This window comes from Callospermophilus lateralis, chromosome 17 (assembly GCF_048772815.1).
Source record: "Callospermophilus lateralis isolate mCalLat2 chromosome 17, mCalLat2.hap1, whole genome shotgun sequence".
Lineage (NCBI taxonomy): Eukaryota > Metazoa > Chordata > Mammalia > Rodentia > Sciuridae > Callospermophilus > Callospermophilus lateralis.
This window is the reverse complement of record NC_135321.1, coordinates 53,795,430-53,819,276: the sequence shown is the minus strand read 5'-3', so window position 1 is coordinate 53,819,276 and position 23,847 is coordinate 53,795,430. Positions and strand designations below refer to the sequence as shown.

General features: G+C 37.5%; 1 protein-coding gene across 1 annotated transcript in view; it reads left to right on the top strand.

Moving 5' to 3' along the window:
• Positions 1-23,847, top strand: part of L3mbtl4 (L3MBTL histone methyl-lysine binding protein 4) — a 323,948-nt gene that overhangs the window by 183,341 nt on the left and 116,760 nt on the right. Inside the window, exon 13 of the mRNA XM_077105612.1 lies at positions 16,095-16,268. Coding sequence (XP_076961727.1) covers positions 16,095-16,268 — 174 coding nt within the window. The remainder of the gene's footprint in view (positions 1-16,094; positions 16,269-23,847) is intronic.

The following is a 23,847-nucleotide window of genomic DNA, read 5'->3' as shown; positions in this document are numbered from 1 at the left end:
GACACAGAGTCATCAGACTTCACTGTAAAGTTGTTTCAGATCTTCACTTTGGACTCTTAGCAAATGTTTGTGGTAAACATGTCCTTGGCTCTGCAGGCATTGCCTCACAGGCATACTCTTCCATTGGCTCTGCGTGTGCTTCCTCACAGTGGGCTTGTTCAGGTGCAGATTCTGTCAGCTATGGTATCCGTTGGGTTGCGGGTGTCTCTGTGCCAGGAGGGTACACCGATATTCTACATTTCTTCTCTTTTTTTTTAAAGGAAAAATAAAATATCAGACAAAGATCAGAGATAACTATGAAAAAGTAATGGAAATCTCTCTTATTTCATTGAAAGTGAGCAGGTCAGGCAAACCATGCTTGTTGAAAAACTCAACAACTATGATCTCAACAGAGATCTGACTGACCCAGTGTTTTGTGGGGTGTTCAGATAGCTTCCAAGAGTGCTGTGACCTCAGTGAAAGGATATGCCACACTTGTGTGTTTACACACATAGATTTGTCAGCCATAGAGTCCACAATGTCCAACAGATTTTTATAAGGATTTTGACCCAAACTGGATCTAACATAATATTGATTAATTATTCAGAAAAGACCTTCAGAAAAAAGAGTAAAGCCTTGCAGAAGGATTGGGACATCCTGGAAAACTGCTGTGTAAACCAGAGTTTATAGCTGGTGCTGGAGAATTTGGAGTTGATTGTCCTAGATATGCAAAATGCAAGCCTCGTGTCAGCAATTGTGACAATGAATACCTCCATCCACAGACATAGACACCCTTGCACGACACCTGCACATATAGCAGAGAAAATAAAATTAGAAGGACATAGAGAAAAACATGGGTAGTTTGCTATGGAAGTAGACACTTTTTCTTCTATTAATATTCTTACTAGAAATTTTATAATTTAAAAATTAGATGCTATAATTATTTTTACATATAAATTTCAGTGTATGGTTTACAAGCTAAAATGAAGACAAGTAAAATTCTGGGCAGGTCCAAAGGTAGTAAAATTCCTAGTAATTTTCCTGGACTAAACAGATAAGTAAATTTTGCAGACATGTGAATAGAAAGCATGGAGCTGAAAATTAAAGTCTATAAAGAATCAAAACACTTTTAAAGGGATCTTACTGTCAGACTGCTAAAACTAAATGAGTCAACAGAGATTTAAACATTTTTTTTAATTAAGCACAGTGAAAAATTTAGAGTACCTGCCATCTCAAAAAAAAAAAAAAAAAGAAAAGAAAACAACAACAACAAAAAAAACTGTTACTAAGAGCAAGCACTGCAAGGTGTAGTATTGGATTCATTAGCTTAGAGTTAAGTGTTACTCTAAATAATAGCCAACCATTTGTCTAAAAGACAGTGACCATTTAAGACCATTGTCTTAAGGCATATAATTGGTTGAGAATATTTTACATTTTGGAACCAAAAAGAAATTCTGACTTATTTTCACTGAGATAAAATCCCTACCTTAAACTCTATGAAAACATATGCATCTCACAGATTCCCAGTTTCTTGAAAATCTCAATATAGCAAAAATTCATAAAGCATTGAAGGCCTTCTGAAGGCTCTGAGCAAGGGGCATGGAATAGCCACGCAGTTCAAGACAAGCCCCACGTGCCTCAAGACTGACTCTGCTTCAGTTACTTATTATCTTGTGTGATGGACTCCCAGTCAGTGACTCTAGCTGTGAAATCCAACTCCATCAGATCACACTAGGAACAATTTATGGACCCAAGTAATCTGTACTACTGCAAATTGCACCTAGTTCCAGTTTTCTTAGATGACAAAGCTAGCACATCTAGAAAGCTTAAAATGTCAGCTTATCTAGGCAGATTTGCCAACCAAAGTACAACTGGAACATTTCTATTGAAACTGTTTTTGTACAGTTTTTTTTTTAAGGTGGTAATTTACAAAATGAAACATAAAACTTTTTTCCCCTTTTTCTGCTTCAGTGCCAAGCATCAGTCCCACTCCTTCCCTGGAGTCTTCCCCTGACTGCTCAGTGGAATCTTTCTTGCTTAAGTACCTTTTAGCACCAAAGCATATGTCCTTGCATCACATAAGGCCGTTATTAAAGATCCCCAACCTAGAGTGCATTTGGAGATCATGCATGACACCCATGTAAAATGTAGCACAGCGAGGGCTAAGAGTCTTCCTGCTCTGACCAGAAGAGAACAGCATCCCAGGAGGGTGCTGTGAGTGAAGCAGGAGTGGGAGGAAGCCATTCCAGACCATGCCTGAGATTGGAAGCTCAGTGCTTAATCCCTTTATTCAAAAGAATTTGTCACCTGGGAGAGTAGACAAGGTGAAGTGATGGTGTACAAAACCTGTGGAGAATTCCAGGTAACATTACACAGGTGCATGAAATACAAGCAGCCACCACTGTGTGTGTGGGCTGAAACACCAAGTGTATCCATCCTCGTCCTCATCCATGAGAGTCCACTCAAAGTCTCCAAACATCTTTGAGTCTGATTCCCTACCTCTATAAACTGCAAGGAAAGTCCAGAATTATACAGTAAGCCGTAAGCCCTTGCCCTTTAATATATTAGAAACAAAGTACATTTCCTCAGCGCAAATCAGCATCTCCGCCTTGCCCAACATTTCCACACTTGTGCCTTTGTTTATATTTTATTGTCTTTATTAACTAAAACCCCCAAATTTAGAAGGTCTCTAAGTGTTATTGCCTGTTGAGTGGGTATCAGAACCAACTTTTCCCTCGATTCCTGGCATTCTTGCCCAGACTCTTCTGACAGCCATCCAGGTCCTGCTCTGTTCTATCCTAAGCTGCTGCTCAGGGGGAGCAACTCCTCCCCATACTAGGAGAATGACCTTTCAGACCTGTGTTGGGATATTTTCTCAATCCAGAACCAACTGAACAATTCACCTTTGACCCAGACATTCATCCTCCCACTCTCATCCTCTGGAAATGTCCTTCCCACCCTGCCCCTCTGCCCCTTGGAGCACATCTCTCAATATTGCCTTCCTGTCTCTTCCCTTGGAACCAGTTAAGGTCAGTCCTATTTCAAGGACCAGCCCCTACTGCATCCTCTGCACCAAATTGAGAAACCATAGCAGCAGCAATAGCAAACATAATTTTATGAAAATGTTCCTTCCTAAATTTTATTTATTGAAATAATCCATGTAGTATGACATACACTTACAACTCTATGGTAAATATTTAATAAGTATATGGTCATATTATTAGTATCATATCATCATTATATGGGTAATAATGCTATACATAATAACAATGAACCACAGCACACTGCTTTAACCTTTTAAGTTTTAAATTCATTTGTTTTTAAACTCCTCAGGTCATAGACCCTAGAGTCATCCAGTGTCATTTTGCAAAGATTGGTAGATGGAGTGAATTTGCAGAGACTTCTGCCTCTTAATCCTGGCTTCAACTAAAATAATATGCTGTTGGATACTTGTAAAGCTCTGTTAAGTAAAATGTTGTATTTGGCTATGTAGATGCAATCTTAGTGTGTATATGCAGATATGAAATATTTAAATTCTCACTTAAAAACGGGCTAGGATGAAGCTTGAAAATCTTTTTTTCTGGCAGAAATTCAAGACTCTCTCTTTTCTTTCTTCTTTCTCAAAATTTATAAATTATAGGCTCATCCCAATTAAAAGTATCCAGATGGCCAATTCTCCATATTATATTTTATTTCATGCAGAGAATGTGTCTTTGTTTCTACAGAATGCCCTTTTTACCACTTATTCTATTCTTGTGGCAACTCTGCATTTGAGAATGAAATTTAACAAACACTAAGCAGCTTAAGTTCCCTAAGAGTGTTCTAATTTGCTTACGTGTTCTTCTCCAAATACAATCAACAATGCCAAGGATGTTGTATAAATGCTGGTATCTATACCCATTTGGTAAAGCACCTAGTATGTGCAGAGCACCATGCCAGGTGTTTTATCATTCTTATTTTCTCTAATATATTCAGAAAAAAGTCTAGCCCCAGATGCAGTTTGGAATAATAGTTAAAAACTTCCCGGATTTAAATCCTATCTGCATAATTTAGCCAGGTAACATTGAATGAGTTAAGCTCTCCAGGCCTTGGTTTCTTAAACTGTCAAATACAGATAATAATAGTATCTACTTCATAGGATATTGTGGGGGTTGAATGAATTGATTTAGAATGAGAGCCTAAATCAAAGTATAGTGCATAATAAAAACTATGAAAGTACAACCCCCCTGTCAGTATTCCTAATATTAGACTAATTTAGTTCATTTTGAATGGCATCATTCTTTAATTTATAAGATAATTTTACTACTTAAATTTAATACAAATAAAACATTCATGTATGTACTTTAGACTGATAGTCCTCTATAAAATATATGTTGTCCATAACAAACATTTAAAATATATTTGAATAATGTTTTAGAATACTTTATGATAGAAAAAGTAGTATTGATCATATTCTCTTGAAAAAAGTAGATATTTACCCTTATCACCAATTATATTGATGCCTCCAATCTGTAATATCTCAGGTTTATTTAGTTTTCATTAAAGTAGATATTTCTAAACAGCTCCCTTCAAGATTTCATGAAGAATTCCTAATGTCAGTTCATATTGCTAATAAGGACAACATGGCTTTATGCACTCTAAAATACAGAATATATTTTCCTTTTGCATGTTAACTAATTTAGAGGAAACATAATTGGAAATCAACATCTTTAATATAGAATCTTTTTTTTTTTTTTTTTTTAAGTTTTCGGCAGACACAACATCTTTGTTTGTATGTGGTGCTGAGGATCAAACCCGGGCAGCACGCATGCCAGGCGAGCGTGCTACCGCTTGAGCCACATATACTTATTTTAAACATTTTTGTGAACTTTCATTTTTAGATAGTGGAATGATGAAAAGTCAACTTTTTATAAATTTTGCTAAGAAAATATAACATGAGATCCACCCTCTTAATGAAATTTTAAGTGCACAATACTTAATAATATAGGCACAATGTTGTATACAGATTTCTAGAACTTAATTATCTAGCATAACTTTATCCCACTGAACAGCAATTCTCTCCTTCTGCTGGCCCTCAGCTCCCAAAAACCTCCATTCTGCTCCCAATTCTGTGTGTTTGAGACTACCTTAGATACCTCATAGTAGTGGAGTGGTAGCTACAGTATTTATTCTTCAGTAACTGGCTTATTTCATTTAGCATAATGTCCTCCAAGTCCATGTATGTTGTTATACAAGGCAGGATTTCCTTCTTTTAAAATGCTGAATCCTATGCTATGGACTACATTTTCTTTGTCCATTTGTACATCAATGGACGTTTAGGTAATTTCTACCTCTTGGCTATTGTGAATAATGCTGTAGTGAACATGGGACCTTGAGGTCATGATTTTAGTTCATTTGGATAAATACCCAAAGTGGATTTCTGGATTATATACAGTTTTAAATTTTGTTTAGGAATCTCTATACTGTTTTTCAAAGCAGGTGCACCATTTTACATTATCACCAGTGGGGTTCCAATTTTTCCATCTTCAACACTTTTTATCTTTTATTTTTTGATAACAGCCATCCTAACAGGTGGATCATCTCTTAAATGGAGACCCACAACATATGCTTTTGCAGCATTCCACAGGACTCCATGGCACACTGCTCTGGAGGGTGGCAGCAGGACTCTGCAAATCCTCTTGGATCTAGGAGTGTTTGGGAACACTTAGCTCAGGCAGTTAAAGGATGGCCTAGTTTTCATTTTCTTTTTCCATCACATAGCCTGAACTCCTAATCATTTTGTGTGGATTTGTCCAGATAACAGAATTTATTACCTTGAGAAAGAACATCAATAACAAAATTTGAATGCCCTGTTGACAGACATTGAGTCAATATTAGATTTAACATACAGGTGAGATGCTTGTGCTTGTTTATATCTATTTATAACCATATATGTATATATCCTCATGCATTTCCAAAGAATATATAATAATTTTATTTAAATTGAATATATTGAAGTTAGAGCCTTTTGAAAGATGAAGATGGAATTAGTTCATTATGATTAGTCGCCAAAATAAATACCCTTATTTTGTAGATACTTTTAAAAATTGTGCTCGAAGCATTTTTGAGTTGAAAAATTTTCCAAGAGTCCTTTGGACCACTGACCTGGAAAAAAATGGTTTATTTTATAAGTGACATTTTGTTTAAAAAATGCCTGTTTATTTTATTTAGAAGGGGGGAAACATAGCTTAAGAAGACCTTTGCAGAAATTAAATATGTGTCAAACTAGAATGTTCCAATTAAAATGTATTTGACGAATTAAGCTATAAAATATTACCTTGATATATTCTCACCACTTAACCAAAATAATATAACTAAAATATTGAAAACTTATATATAGAAACAAAAATGTGAATTGTAGTAATAGAAACACAAACCTATCATTTCAGTGGTTTTGATTGAGTTAATAATGTAGCATGTTAATCACTTCATTTGTTTAATTTCCTGCTTAATGTTAACTGTGTGGATAGTGTTCTGGTAGAAATTTTTAAACTGCAATTCCATTTATCAGATCTTCTCCATGCATAAATCATACAAATCACCTACTTAGTACATTAAGCTAATTTCTTCATAAATTTTCCAAGGCCCTTAGTGTTGCTGGTTAATATAGTCTCATATTCTTTGAGACCAGTTTACGTGTTGGAATCTTTTAGTCATCAACCATACATGAAATACTTTAGAGGAAAGGTACTACACACACACACACACACACACACAAACACACACACACAACTTTCACTTTCTCTCTAGAGGTATTTACTTTGCTATTTATTTTACAGACTGTATTACCTACAACTGAATTCAGAAAACATTGTTGTACAAGCCCAGCTAAAGTTCTTCTCCTAAAGTATCACAACTTGGATTTAACTTTCTGGTACTAGAACAGACATTAAGGAAATGACTATGCTCAAAACTCCCATGAAACAGTAATAAATGGAGATAGCATTTAATGTTCATCTATTTCTATGAACATCAGCTTCAAATTCATACCCTTGGCATGTACTCTCAACTTTACACGTCTTCCCAGTGCTGCACAGGGAGCTCGGTGAACCAAAATATTGATAGGGCTGCATCTCTCCCAAAAGATGAAGCTGGTTCTCCAGTTCTGCAGTTGGACCTTTGTTGTTTCATTGGATAATGGCATGGAGATCCCAGAAAGTGAGAAAGGCTCAACTAATTTTTCTGTAAGGATAGAGGTAGCTCCCAGGAAGAAGGAGTAATCTGATGGCTAAATGGCTAAATAGATGAAAAACTCAATATTAATTGAGTTTGGAGACATTGATGAAGTGAGAAAGATGAGAGATTGAGAGAGAGCAAGTTCTGTGCCATTTCATATTTGAGACATTGGAAGTCTTTTTTTTTAAGTGGTAGGCTTTAAATTTGGCTTTCTGTTAATTTAATGACATCAATAAATAGATAAATTGGTCATACCATATATATATAAGACTTATATTTCTTTAGAAATTGATATAGTACTCAGGTGCTGAAACATGAGGTAGCCTAGTTTTACTAAATTATACTGACACTATAACTTATGGTATATGATTTTAAGAGACTTATTAGAGGAGACAGATCTATGCAAGCAGCAGTGTAAAGAGACAATATTCATAAAACTTGGAAAGTATAAAAGCTGGAAAATAGTAATTATTCTGATGTGACTGGTACTTGGTAGGTGTGTGTGTGGGGATGAAATGGAGATGAATTGGAATGTGACTTAAGTCAGATGAAGGGGGCTTTTTAATGCCATGCGAGAGAATTTCAACTTGAGTATAGGAGTATGCATTATGCCAAGAGAAAGGAGGGGAGAAAGAGAATGGCTCTTTCTTTCTGAAATGTATCTGCATCATGGAAATTGAATTCATATAGCTAATAGTAGTATGAATTATAAAAGGATAAGTTAGAATTGGAAAGAAATTGCATTTATTGAATGCGCATATGCCAGCTACCAGTACTTGGCCCTCTACATCCAGTGTGGTGCTTACAGTGACACCATGAGCAGAATACAATTTCCATGTAACACACGAGGAAACTGTGAGCTATAGGCGGTGTGTCCTAGAGTAGCAGTGAGATTGAAACTTAAGTTTGGCCTGTCTTGAAAGCCTCTTTTGCTACTTTAGGGTTCACTGGATGCTCTGGTTGATTAGTTCTTCCTTTAAAAAGAGGTACAGAGAGGGTCATGGTCCAGGAGGAGCCTCAAGAAAGCTTCTTAACATTAGAACCCTATTTGGGGACTTACACATTTAGAAAGATGGAATAGACATCTTTGTAACACTCATGTGTTACATGGAAATTGTATTCTGCTCATGGTGTCAATGTAAACACAACACTTTACATATGTAGAGGGCCGAGTATTGATAGCTGGCATATGTGCATTCAGTATGTGGAGGGAATAGAGAAAAGCATGTCTATTCATCTTTCTAAAAGTATAAGTCCCCAAATGGGGTTCTAATGTTAAGAAGCTTTCTTAAGGATTCCTCAAGATAAATATGTTGATAACAACATCTTCCTCAATATGTAAGGAAGATGTTGTTATCAACATTCTGTAGATGAGGAAATGAAAAGCCAAAATGCTGACTAACTTGCCCGTGGTTTAGAGCTAGTACTTCAATCAAGTTTTCTCTAATTCTGAGTCCATGCTTTTTACACTATACTAAGTTAATTATTGTGCTTAATTTAAGTAGTGATTCTCTTCCAGCTTCCTAATTAGCTATTTTTGTGGAGTTTGTAGCATCTAGGATGTTGTTACGGGCTGATATATCTGAGGATATTTTAACAACCAGTGTTTTTCTTCCAACTTTTCAAACTCTTTGAGTTCCATACCTATGTAGATTTCTTTTAACTCTACTGATGATACATTTAAAAAATATTTAGACTTTTTTCTTACTCTCTGTGCTGTTTTATAATACCTAAAGCAATGAGTAAAGACATCAGCTATTTTATAAATGAAAGTTATTTGATCTCAGAAAAAAAAATATATTGGAACTCTTTTTTTTAAAAGCTATAGGAATTTGGAGAGAATTGATCCTGTGCCTGGCACAGTGGCACACAGCAGTACTTCCAGTGACTCCAGATGCTGAGGCAGGAGGATCACAAATTAGAGACTAGCCTCAGCAACTCAGTGAGGGCCTAAGCAACTTATCGAGACAGACTCAGTCTCAAAAAAAAAAAAAAAAAAAATTGACTCTGAGACCTGAGAATTTTCTTATATATGCCAGTTTGGGCTTGTCTATCGTTGTTTAAGAACTATGTAAGAAATTGTGTTACATTTTCAGTAGGTACTAAGAACCTATGATGTTCCTCCCTTGGGTCCACATTCTAACATGTATCATTTGTACTTGCTCTTAATCCTCAAAGAAGTAAAATTAGCAACAACATAAGTCATATGTTAGCTTTTAAAAGTTTTTATGAGAAGCATTCTAGCTCTAATACAACTTCAATCATCTACATTTTAGTTTTTATCATGTCTTGTGTCATTTGGTCATGAGGTCAATATTTTCTTAAGAATAAAAGCTGCCCATTAAAATCCTTACACTGGGTAAGGTCAATCTACCCATATTAAAGACAGTAAGATTCTGCAAAGAGGTGGGTTATTTTCATGAAGTGATTACAAGCAGAATCAAGTCTTACTGGGGAGTATCCTGGGGGCAATGTGTTGCTTTTCCTAAGTAGCAAGTGATAAGGTGCACCTGGCCAGTATCCCCAGTAGGCACCTGATACTGTAGCATGACACTGTTGTTACCATCAGAGCCCAGGGAGGTGGCAATGAATTCAGACAGCATGTTTCTCTGTTTTCTTCCCATTTCCATCACTTAGCTCCTTTGTCTCAGGGCCCTCACTTTTGATCTAGCTGAGGCTTCTATTCAGTGCCTCCTTACTCCTGTTTGGCTCTGGGAGACAAACTCCCTCAGACCTTCTCTTCCACCAAACCCTCCAATCAATATGCCTCCTATTCACCCCCTCACAGTGACTTTTAGAATCTAACCTCCCAGCTAGGACATGACTCTCCAGTGTTGTCTTGTCTACCTCCTTGAAGAAAAAATATATATAATTATCTGATAAAACAAGTAAGACTAAAATTTAAAACACAGTAGTCCTCATGGACATGGTTAGTTGCATTTAGATCAGAATTCTTTGAAGTCTAACTAACTGCATCTCTAATTCTCAGGCTGTACGAGGTCATGTTCCTGCACCTGAGCTCCTCATGGGAGCTGCTTGCCTATTTCGGGCCTATTTCAGGCTGTTTCCCTTTTCAGGATCAGAAGACATGTTGTCAACAACTTGACACTTCCTGAGATACTGCTGACTTCTGGGTTTTTTATTTATGTTCTGAAATACAGCACTCAAGAGGCTGATCTGTCTTTGCCGTTTGCTTACATTTGTAATGCTCCTCACCTTTTTAATGCTACGTCATAGAAAGAAAGTGAGAATCAGCATTTGAGAATGAGAGGGGACTTAGGCCTAGAGGTTTCTCAAGGCAGGAAGGGACTGGCCTAGGATTCTGGTGCACCATCCCGTCCCAGTCCCAGCCACCCTGAGGCTATAGCTGCACTTGCTTTGGGAGGCTACCTTTAGGTAAGTTGTGGCAATGTAGTTGTAACTTCATTGTCCAAACTCCTTGTCTCTAGGATTTCACAGAGCATGGCCCTTTATTTTCAATAGAGCAGGCTAGTCTGAGAAACAGGAATCAAATTTGCTGCTTAGGTAGGAAAAACTGAAACATTTTTGATATAAAATGAAAATGTCCTTGGATGAGCATAACCTGGTGTTAAGGGGCTTTAGCAGTCTGTTATCAGCATCTAGGATGTGAGAATTGGGCCCATATGGGAAAAATCCAAGACAAAGATTGGGATTCCAGTTAGTGGGAGAAGCTCACCATAGGGAGTAATTCTTAGTGAGGAGCACACAGGAGATTGGCCAGGCTGTATATGTGAGATGGAGTTGTGCTTCCTAGGTTGGGATTGGAAGGAAGGAGCTTATATAATGGGAAGGGAGTGACAAGAAAAAATAGAACCATAGGATTCTATACCAGTGTGGCACCTGAATTCTAGTCCTAATAGCAAAGAAGGCATTTAGGAGCAAGGACCAAGACCCAGAGTGCACAAGATTGGTAGGGACTCTGAGCAAGGCCCTGCACAGTGTTCAGGGTGTCAGAACTGCTGCTGTTGCTACTGCTGGCACCTGTGCCCTTGAGGACGGAGAGCTGGGCTTAGTTCTGGACTCAGATCAGGATGGGTTCTGGGAATATGGCAAGCCCCATTAACCACAGTTCAGATAGCCCTGCTGTGAAGGAAGGAAGGTGGATTCACGGGCTGAGGGGTCCTGGACCTGGCACCCAGTACATGGGCTCAGCCTCTGCTGCTGGATGTGGCTGTCTTCCACATCTGAGTTCATTGAAACTCAGAACATTTGGGAACAGCTCACTTTTCCATTCACCATCTGCTATTGAAAATTATACTTAAACATTCTAGAAACACTATCACTGTTTTATTATAGTTATCAACAATCGTTTTTATGATATTAACATTGTAAATTATTACTAGTGTTTTAAATTGTTTCCTTCTAACAGGAGATAAGAAGACTCCTAGGATCTATCAAAAAAAAAATCTCTTTTGAAAGCTTATCTGCAACTGTCTAGCATCTTTTTTCCTTATTTCACATATACCTCTATTCATCTGCTTGACTATTGATGAGGTTAGGGCTGACATTTGTGGTAGTGTTTGGTTGATCCACAGGAAACTCCTGATATTCAACTGTTTAAAAACTGCAGTTTCATATAGGTCAAAATAAAGGTATTGTGTCCAACTACGACTAAAAAATAAATATTAAAAAAAGAAGGGATGAAGTTGGGCTGTTCAATGAAAAGACCCAAGCATCCAGCAGAGACTCTGCCATGCAGCACTCCCCTCTAGCCTGCAGCATTTAAGCTTCCTTATCTCCATCCATAATGATCTGAAATCTGAATGTAGTACTTCCCTGTCAGTCAGAAACTGACATTTACCTTAACCAACAGGGCTTTAAGTCATGAATTCCAACTTATGTCAGAAATTTTGTAGAGAGAGTATATCTTCCAGAACCATATTTCCCCAACATTTGGCTAAATCCAGATCTTCAAAAGTAAGTTTAAAATGCTTTATTGTATTTTAAACCTCCACATCAGTCCTTTCTTTCCCTATGTGAGTAGATTCATACAGAATCATGGGCGTTCTGAAACATATACATGCATATACCTATGCATGAGTAAAGGTGTGAGTTTACAAGAAGGCAGGCCAACATTAGGACGCCATCTCTTGGACATAACTGTCTGTCTACAAAGAACACAAATAAGCACAGGGTGGCAATATAGAAACTGGCTCACAGCAGAGTCTCAGAGCCATGTTCCAAGCTCAGAATGCTGCAGAAATTGTATCTGAAAGCCCCTCCTACCCTCTTCTTTTGTACTTTCTTTCATCTTCCCCAAAATTTGTGGACAACCTCTTCTGCACAGTGAGTTTTGTCATTTAGTATATTCTTTTGAACTTCACACTCACTTCTGCTCTGTATAATCTGGAGCCATATCCTTACGTGCCTTGCCTCATAGAGTCAGGAACTATTCCATTCTAGTGATGTTTCAGGACATCTGTTTGGTTTTGCATCCATAATTGCCAAAGAGACAAAGAGGGGCTAGAATGCAGTTAGGATATAGGCTAATGATTAAATGGCTAGAGGGCCTGGTTATGAATGAAGATCTAGGAGAACAAAGTTTCAACACAAGCAGCTACTGAGCTAGAGAATATCCAAGTGCTGGACATGTAAATAAACCTTGAGGATTATTTATTAAATGCTGTGCAGCATGAGTTGGGGTGATGATGTGAAGTTAAGAAAAAGAAAATGCACCACCATAGGATCATTTAAAAATCTCAAATTGAGAGTATGCATTAGATGGACAACAAACCTTCTGAGTAATAATATCTTTTTGGTGGGGTGTGCCAGGGGGCATTTGACCATTGAGCCACATTTCCAGCCCAATTTTGTATTTTATTTAGAGACAGGGTCTCATTGAATTGCTTACTGCCCCACATTTGCTCAGGCTGGCTTTGAACTCATGATCCTCCTGCCTCAGTCTCCCGAGCCGCTGGAATTACAGGCATGCACCACCATATCTGGAAAGTAACAGTATCTTAATGAAAACACAGTTGTACTGGGGGAAAAAAAGAAGAAACATTTCTCAGTCTCTTTAGTATAATGATTTTTCAATTTTTCTCTGCAGAAAATTCTTTCTTAAATCTCATATGGTGCAGCTTAAATAGCTGACCCTACTCTGATGTACTAGAAGCAGCACTTTATCTCAGGACTCTTGCATATGCTGATGTTTGTCCTCAGTCATTAAACCATGACACACCCAGTGCTATGTTAGCCTTTGAATATAGGCCTCTGGTTCTTTTTATACAAGAATTATGACACGGTTTCCTTCATGTTCCTTTTGTTGATGGTGTTAAAATCTTTTTCCCACCTCTGCCCACTGAACTGGTGACAATAATTAAGCCATCTATTTCAGGGCTTCCCAAGAAAGTTCTAAAAGGCTTTGGGAAAGTTGGTTACACTGTGTAAACCTTTTTTCTTACCACAAAATGAATGTGTTAATACTATCCTTAAGTAATTAGCTATATGTAATTAGAAATGATAGATATAAAATCTTATGTTGTGATGATACTATACTATACACTCAATAAAAGTAGCTTTTTATTTTTATTATAAATTATATTTATTGATATATATATATATGCATATATATATATATATATATATATATATATATATGAAGTGCCTAGCATACAGTAAGTGCTCAGTTAGCAGATTTTTAATTGATAACCAAACAGATGAATAAGTCAGTAGATCAATACCAATTATTATCATTTATAGAATATGCATGTAAAGGGGCCCTCATATCTGTAGCAAAGTTTGCTACTCAGTCATAATTCCAGTACAGCCACCATGTCATGTTGGGTCAGGCTGATGTCATCATAACCATCCATCCCAATTCCAGAGATCCATTCCAATTATAAGTGGCAGTGAAGTCTTTCTGAAGTTAGATTGCTCCTTGGAAAACTCAATCTACCTTAAAATAGACGAACATTTGCTTTGCCCATAATATTTTATTATGGCCTTAAAATAACAAAAGAAAACGTTCATGTATTTATAAAGACTGCAAATTGGTGTGGCCAATTTGGAAAGCAGTATGGAGATTCCTGGGAAAGCTGGGAATGGAACCACCATTTGACCCAGCTATTGCCCTTCTCGGACTATTCCCTGAAGACCTTAAAAGAGTGTACTACAGGGATACTGCCACATCAATGTTCATAGCAGCACAAGTCACAATAGCTAGACTGTGGAACCAACCCAGATGCCCTTCAATAGATGAATGGATAAAACAAAATGTGGCATTTATATACAATGGATTATTACGCAGCACTAAAAAATGACAAAATCATGGAATTTGCAGGGAAATGGATGGCATTAGAGCAGATTATGCTAAGTGAAGCTAGCCAATCCCTAAAAAACAAATGCCAAATGTCTTCTTTGATATAAGGAGAGCAACTAAGAACAGAGCAGGGAGAAAGAGCAGGAAGAAAAGATTAACATTAAACAGAGACATGAGGTGGGAGGGAAAGGGAGAGAAAAGGGAAATTGCATGGAAATGGAAGGAGACCCTCATTGTTATACAAAATTACATATAAGAGGTTGTGAGGGGAATGGGAAAAAAACAAGGAGAGAAATGAATTACAGTAGATGGGGTAGAGAGAGAAGATGGGAGGGGAGGGGAGGGGGGATAGTAGAGGATAGGAAAGGTAGCAGAATACAGCAGTCACTAGTATGGCGTCATGTAAAAATGTGGATGTGTAACCGATGTGATTCTGCAATCTGTATTTGGGGTAAAAATGGAAGTTCATAACCCACTTGAATCTAATGTATGAAATATGGTATGTCAAGAGCTTTGTAATGTTTTGAACAACCAATAAAAAAAAAGAATTTATTGTGTACTGTGTATCAGCAAATTTACAGTGAATAGGAAGTCAGTTCCCAAAACATCAGCTCCCTTGATGTTGCTGTGTTTGGCCACATGTGCCTCTCGATGCAGTGGGTGATGATGCTGCGGTGGTGATAGCAGCTACACATATTGGATGTGTGTCTGTCTGTCTTGTGATTTCTCATGGTCGTGGCAGTTTTTCTGAGTTGGATCTGCTTTTCCCACTTCACTAAGTAGCAACTCTGAAGCAGGAGCAGGGACTGCCTTCCCCGGAGGAGTGCCCAGGTGACTTGTCATGTCTGTACTTTCCCTGGCCGTGGCTGCTCTTTCCTAGCAGCCCCAAGATCTGCCACCGTCCTGGAGACAGGAACAGGGGAATGTAGTTATAAAGGAGACAGCTTATCAGCCTGTGGAAGAGACCGGATCATTTGTCCTGACAGAGCCTTTTGTCTGTGACCCGCTGTTAGGTTCCAACAGTGTCCAGGATTCATTCTTGACATTTAAAGGGACAAAAAATTCCAGCAATCTGATGGGACTCTGCTAGTTCACCTATGAGGTGTTCCTGCACATTCTAATACAAACACCCTGCAGTAAGTTATTGGAGGGCTAAGCAGAAACACAGAGACAGTGTTTCTGGATACATGAATATAAAGAAATGAAAGCCTGACACTGGTAAATGTTTTTAGTTATGCAGAGCATTTGGTGATGTAGGTAGTCAAGCCAGGGCATAAATACTAGAGAATACAAACTGAGCCATGTGTCATATGACATTTCCACAGCTCCATTCAAAGCACATCTGTATGCTATTCTTAGATTTTTCCATTTCCAAAATTGTAAATGCCATATGTGCTGATAAATCTACCTTTAATATTTACTGACCAGTGTTTGTACTTTAGAATGTGAGATTTTCTCAAAAAGCAGCAAGAAAGAAACTGCTTTTGAGTGTGCTCAATGATAAAAGAATGTCTCTATTCAGTTTTTAAATATTAAATGTGAGTCTGTTCCAATGACAATGGATGGCTGATTTATCACTATAAACTGACAACTGTGCTTTCATTTTTATACAAACCAGTGCTTTTGGCTGCCCTTATTCGGACATGAACTTGAAAAAGGAGGCAACGCTTCATGATCGTCTGAGAGAACAAACACAGGCACATTTGGAAGCAGACTCTTCACATTCAAAATTGAAAAATCTCTACAGTTTGAACTTCAACGGAAAACATGAAACAGTTAACAGTCAGCCCAGGTAAGAAACTTTTTGTAAATGTGTACCAGAAAGTAAACCTGATCAAACAGTAAAAGAACAAATTTGCTACTTGTAATGGTTCCTTATATTTCTTCAAAATAATTATTCTTATTTGGGGGGTATTGATACATTCACTGCATCATAGAATTGACTGAATCCTTGGTGTTCATTTAACACAATATTTTCTATTGCTTCAACCTCAAATATTTTCATTTACCTTTTTCTGTGTAATACAAATTGTATATAAACAATAGAAAGCATTGTGTCATCTATATAATTCTAAAAGATTCATCTTTGTCTTGAAAACATCTTTATTCTTGTTCTTTCTTTTGGCACAGAGCTGTTTGTATCTGCTGAGTCATATCAGGATTGCCTCTCATACCTGTCACTCGTCTTTGTCATCTCTAATCCAGATGTACCTGATATGACTTCTTCCTGTGAAACACATCATCCTTTTGACTCTTAATATAAACTTATGCTTTTAAGTATCAATTTTCAATTTTTATTTACATATAATTAATTGCCAAAGTATTGTAAATACAATCTCATTTGATATTTTTTTAAACTATTTATGAGCAAACAGTCTAAATAACATCTTGTACCAAAGCACTCCATACTCTGTGCTAGGAAACACAGTAAATCAAACATTAACCAAATAGCTGGAGACCAGACAAGGATTGAGCCAAGAAAAGCCAAACAGAGAAGTGAGAAGTAGATGTTTTCCATAGGCAAAAGGCAGTCATGTTCAAAGTCTCCAGAATCAAGACCCCACCTGTGAGCTTTGAAGGCTTCCTTCTCCTAAGCCTAGAGCCAGTTTTTCTATTCAACACGTAGGTATAGAGTTTCCTTTGGAAAAGCTTTCTGCCCTTTTGCACCCCAATCCCAGCAGGGCGGGAGCTCCTCCACTCTCAAGGATCCACCTGATTACCTCTTGGTTGAGAAAATTTTATTGGTAGGATATACTTTTCACGTGGATTTTACATCCTTGACTGTGGATATATATTTTTTTCCACACAAATGTTTAAGAGCACTCAGGTGACATTTCATTTTTATTATATAGCTTGTTTGATTTTTTTTTTTTTAGAAAGAGAGAGAGAATTTTAATATTTAGTTTTTCATCGGACACAACATCTTTGTTTGTATGTGGTGCTGAGGATCGAACCCAGGCCGCACGCACGCCAGGCGAGCACGTTACCACTTGAGCCACATCCCCAGCCCCAGCTTGTTTGGTTTTGATGGCTCTGCACACAATTGCAGCTTAGCCTCCTTTTTGTTGCATGGTCTATTTCCTATGGATACACATTCCTCTCTATTTTTATATCTGTAACTTGCATTTTTATTATTTGGTACACACCCACTCCTCTTGTTGAAACTTCACAGGGTCTAGTTGTTCTTTACTGCCTGTTCACACCCACACTGTTTACAACTTAAGAAGTTGAGAGCTTATTCGTCCTTTCCATTTCCCAATTGGGGAAGAAATTTTCTCTTCCCTCCCTCCCACCCTCCCTTCTTTCCTTTCTTTCTCCCTCCCTCCTTCTATTCTTCCTCCCTCCCTTCTTCCTTTCTTTCTTCCTAAAGAACTGAGTTTATTTATTCCAAGTCATAGAGACCAGTATTTCTACTTGCCTTCATCCTTTTTGCTGTATTCTGTTGTATATTTTTCCACATAAAAACCCAGTCAGTCTCTCTTGTAAATATTTCTATATTCATCCTCAATGTCAAAAGTCACGGAGAGTAAGCAGATCTTTGAACTGCTGTTAAAAAAAAAAAAAAACACTGTCATGTTGTCTCAGAGGTTAGCTAAGTTATTCTTTCCAGCAAAATCTTTTCTCCCCATCTTATTTGTCTTAGGAATTGCCCCTTTTCAGGATATAATATGTGCTTTGCCATTTTTGAAGGGGCTGTGCACTGAAATATATAAGGTATAATTACGATAGGTAAAAAGAAACAATGGAAAATGTTAGCTAACAACTAAGCAGAAAACTTACATCCCTTCCCATTGTGCCCTATCCTCTCTCTCGTGCACATACACAACTGTGGGAGTAGCTGAAGCTGAGTAGCAGGCACAGCGTACAACCTGAATCCTTAGGCTTTCAAATCACAAGACCAGTGCAATCCCTGTTCTACAGTAGTTGTCCACTTTTTTTCTAACCAATTGTCTTAATAATGTTTAAATGCACAGTATTAGCAATAGCAATCTTGGTCTAAGCCCTCTTTCTACCCCATCTCCATGACATTGTTCATACCCTTGAATCCAGGCTGAGGAAGAAGGAGAACAAGGAAATCACCAGGGGATGTTAAATAGGCTGACCATGTGCAGATAAGATCTGTTTCAGTCTTCCTCAGTTTTTCTCCTAGGACTTTTCTGAAACTACCATTCCTCTATCCCAAATTTTTGCTCTTGAAATCACAACATACCACACCTAGAGAGGAAGGAGAACATTTAAGTTTCATCTCTTCTCTCCTGCATGTTGAAGAAAGGTCATTTTTACCTGGTTTCTTTCATGGGATGAGGGAGGGGTTTACCTTGGTGACAATTAGTACTACAGATTCATCCTTCCCCAAGCTCTGGACAGCCTTCAGTAATCTCTTGTATAAATACTATTTGTCACCTTAGAATCTCCAGAATTCTTATGATTCAAGTGCAAAGTGTAACATTCTGGGCTGGGGCTATACCTCAGTTGGTAGAGTGCTTGCCTCGCATGCTAGGCCCTGGCATCCCTGTTCATCCCCAGCACCACACACACACACACACACACACAAAAAAAAAAAAAAAAAAAAAAAGAAAAAGAAAAAGAAAAGAAAATATAAGAAAAAAAAACATTATTTTTAAACATTTTTTCACAATCAATTAGGCATCGCCTGACCATTTAGAGAATTTTGTTTTTTCCTTACTGTGTCTCAGTTTTGTGATTATTTTCAAAAGGTCTGGCTGCTCTCATTTTAATATTTGTGGGAGCCTATTGTTAACATGCTTATGGCTCCGAGCGCTGCATGGTTTACTAGTGGAAAGAGTACAAATGCATTCATATTTTTAGTAGAGGGTCATGTTTTAAATTTGAGTATATTATATACTACTAGATGTTTGCAAAGATTTACCTTCAAAATAGTCAGATATTCATAGTATGATAATTTTCAGGAGTCAGAGTCACAATTATTGAATATATATTTTATGCTTATACAAAAATACTTATTTTTCTTTGGGTTCCTAGAATTAATAGTAGTATATTTATGTGCATTAAATGGAGGCAAACAGCACACCACCTGAGTTTCTTCCTTTGAGTCTGAAGCCCATAGGCAAAAATACATGTTATGTAGTGTAACAGCTTAGAGCAAAACAGGTGTTTTTGTTCTCATAGCAGTGCCATTTGTAGGTAAGGAAACAGGGATTCTTGTGTTGCTGATCTGGAACCCAAACATTGGTTTTCTGATTAAATCCAGTATATTTCCATACAAGAAACAATGCAATACAATTTCCATACAATACTAAATGCTTACAAACAATATCACACACTTCTGTTGAGCTAAACAATTTATATAGATCCTCTTGTTCATTTTATTTCACCCGTATGACAACCTATGTGTGGTAAGGTATCTCATTGTGATCTTACAGTAAAGGCACCTGAAGGTTCAGAGAGGTTAGGCGAAGTATCCACAGTCACCTAGAGAGCCAGTAGAAAGGTTGGAATTTGAATGCAGATTTACTGAACTCCAAACCCTATTTTAACTACACTAGCATAACATAAAGATGGTTTAAAGGCTTTGAAAAGATCGGGCTGGGTTCTACTTAGACAACTTTTTAGTTCTGTATAGAATTCTCAGGGTCATCTTATAACATGTATTTCTCATTTGGTGAAAATAGAACTACCCAAGGGGAAGAATGTTACCATGTTTTCCCCAAAGTGTTTATTCTTATTTATTCCATGTATAACACAAAATGTTCTATCTTGAACACATTTCATCATAATATAAAAGACTTCTATCTGCAACGAGAATAAAATTATAGTCATTAAAACATTTTCATCATAAAGAAAATCACCCTGAATGTAGCTGCCCCTATATTGTCCATTAGCTGTTTCCCTCAGGCCTGAGAAGGACATTTTCTCCAGGCTTTTTCCCACCCACCTAAGTGTTCTTTAATAACCTCTTTTGCCTCCTCAAAGCAGTGTTCACTATAGCGTTTGAATTCATAGCACCACTGTTGGCTAAAATATCTGTCATTCTCAGTCAGTGCTATTAGGAAAACCTAAGAAAATGCCTAGTAAAGCTCACTTGTTTTCCCCAGTGTCTGATGTATTGTAAATTTTATGCAGTTCATGAGGCCTATATTGGTAATAGAAATGGCTGGAGGAAATTATGGTAATCAGAGGGAATGGCACATAGTGGAATCATCCTTTAATGATTCTGATAATAAATTGTACTGCTGTGAGCTAACTAGTTTAGTTCCATTATTCAAATTATCAGCAGCATAAATACCTTCTATGAGAGCCATTCTCAGAGTTGTAACAGAGTTAGGTGGTTCTTCCACATATTAACCTTCCAAGTAAGTAAATGGGCTTTCTTTAATTCATTGGGCTTTTCTCTCACTTCTTCTCACATATATTCTATGCTTGGGGCATGTCATCTGCTCAGTGTCCCCATCCCTCAACATCCACAGTGTTGTTTCTTTCTGGCATTTAAACCTTTGTTCCATCCTGAGTACTTTGTCTACCCTGCCTGCAGCTTCTCCCTTCCACAAGGTTCATCTCTGGACAATTTCTAAGCCATTCCCACCTATCTAAGCTTCTTGAGGATAGAGATTCTGTTTTACATGTCAGTGTGTTTCTAACACATAATATAAAGTCTGACACTTATTAGTCACTCAATGAATTAACTAGATTTTGAACAATCACTCATGATGCGTCAGGACAGTGATTGGCCCTGGGATGTAGAATCAAGGGAACCCCACCCCTGCCCTCAGCTCTCCTCTCTCCCTCCTGTCTGTGCTGCATACTGGTGGCTTATTTCTGTGTGTGTCTGCTTGTACCATTTCAATACTTGCTTTGTGTGTGTACCTTCTTTCTCAAAAGGACTGTAGGCTGCCAAAGGGAGGAACCAATGTTCTTTATTTTTGTTTTTACACATTATAGATTCCAAGTATATGTCTTAAGTTATTTGATTTAGCTATAGACATTCATTTTCCTCTGAGAGTCTCAATTGCTTCACCTATAAAATGGACATGAATGAAAAGCTTATATGATTCTGAATACAGGTGTGTGTGTGTGTATGTGTGTGTGTGTGTGTGTGTGTGTGTGTGTGTGGACAGAGAGAGAGAGATGTTATAGTAGTAACAATCATAATAATAGTTCCAAGTCTTTCTTATTGTTTTTATAAAACTTTTAATTAATTTATTTATTTAGCTGTGCTGAGGGTTCAAACAGGGCCTCACACATGGTACATAAGCAGTCTAACACTGAACTGCATCCCCTAGACCCCCAAATTGTTGAAATTGACTCCCGCCAAAGTTGTTGATTTCAAAGTATGGAAATCTGACCAGTTCTAGCTGTGTATAAGACACATCTTGGCACCAAACATAGGAATTTAGTCTTTTATTTATTTAGTTAATACCTGATTCATAAGCTGATTAAACCCCTTGATCAAAAGCATAGTGATCAAAACACCAAGACACCCCAAAATCCTTTTAGGCTTTTAGGGCATTCTGGCTAAAAGGAAACCTTCTAAAGGGAAGCCTGTGGCCATTCAGAGAAGGGCTCTCCCATCCCTACCTCCAGCAGGACTCCAAGGAGCCTCTGGACAGGCGTGCCAATGTAAGAGTCAATGCAAAGACTCAAGAGCTTAATCCAGCTTCTTCAATGTGGAAATGAGACCAAAGGCAAAGAGTCAAGTTCCTTCATGAACAGTGTTGGTGGCAACTCGGTTCTCTGAATGGTCACAGTTCTGTTTGCTGTTCTAGATCACTGCCAACCCCACATTAAGACCATGTCAGAACACAATTGGCTTTGGCACTTGGAGAGCTGAATAACTCTGAGCCTTTCTGAATTTAGAGATACTCATTCATTCATTCAACTTTTATCCGTTAAATAAACAATCAGAAAGGCCCTATTCCAAACTCTTGTGATATAGCAGTGAATAAAACAGGCAAAACCCCATTCTTACCTTTTCTAGGAAAGTTACCCAGGCTTAGAAATGTCAGGACAAGGATTGGAACTCAGGCAGGATGGGCCTTGTCCTGTGGACTTGGCAGAGGGCACGTTGATTTACTCCCTCCATCAGCACTCACTCATTCAGTGGCCAGCTCAGAAGCCTGGAGAGAAACCCATGCAACTGAAGGACCTGGCCCTAATCGGGTTCTACCTGCTAGGGTATTGTTTCATATTTCCTAAACAAACTTAGAGTTCTGCTGAAACTTAAATTAACTGATATGTGCCTTAATAGGTTCTTTATTTTTTTCAGAGCTAATTCTTATAATTTATTGTGAATCTCTGGATTTCTGGAACCCTGCCTTGGACAGGCTCTTAGTAATTAAATTCCGCAGAACATTGTGTCCTAAAATCTCCATGGTTCCTTGCAAAAGGAAATATTAGTGCTTTTATACCCTAGAAAAACAAAATTCTGCTATCTGGGCACCAACAGGCATTTTTTTTTTCCTCATCTACATACTTAATCAGCTTCAAAATAATTATTTCCCATTCATGGTTAGTAGTAAAGTTGGGACATTTAACATTTTTTTCTCATTACTAAAATGATGCTTGTTTATTATAGGAAAATTAGAAAATATGGATGAATAAAAAGAAAACAATTAAAAACATTAATAATATCTAGACCTTTTTCTATAAAACAGCATAACTTGGAAGCTTGTAAAAATTTAAGAAAATGCCAATGTTAATTATTCAAGTAATGGATTTTTTAAAAATTTAATAATCTCTCATTTATTGCTTTACAAATTTGGTGATAGAAACTGAGGTGGCTGGTATCAACAGATTGTCACACAATTGCAACACCTCTTTAGTTTCTGTGTCTACCTTTGGACATGTAGATATACTTCAGCTCTTTTTAAAAATTATGCCATTTTTTGTTAATCTGTAACATGTTTTGGGGGTTTAACAATATATCATGGATCCATTGTCATATTAATAGACATGGAGTCAATGCCTTATTCTTAACGCATGATATTCTACAGTATTCCACCTTATTTCATTTAACCCATTCCCCTATTGAAAAATTGTTTCCAATATTTTTCCTTATACATAATGCCAAGTAAACCTTTTTATATATATATCATTGTTTATGTATATTTTCTACTGCCATATTTTTCAAGGTTTAATTACTTCTTAGGTAAAAGCTAAGCATATTTTATTATTTCCTTAGATTAATAGACTCAGCTCGTTGGCCCATTTTGCTGTACTGTAGATTAAAACCTTTGTATATCCAAACATACAGGCACACAGGGAAGCAGAGAGACGTTGCAGTTCTCATCAGTGGTCCTCAGCTCCACTCCCCACCTCATTCCATCCCATGCCCCATCACTTCTCCTCACCTAACACTTCACAGGACCATGCTCTGCACCTGGGGGCCCCTC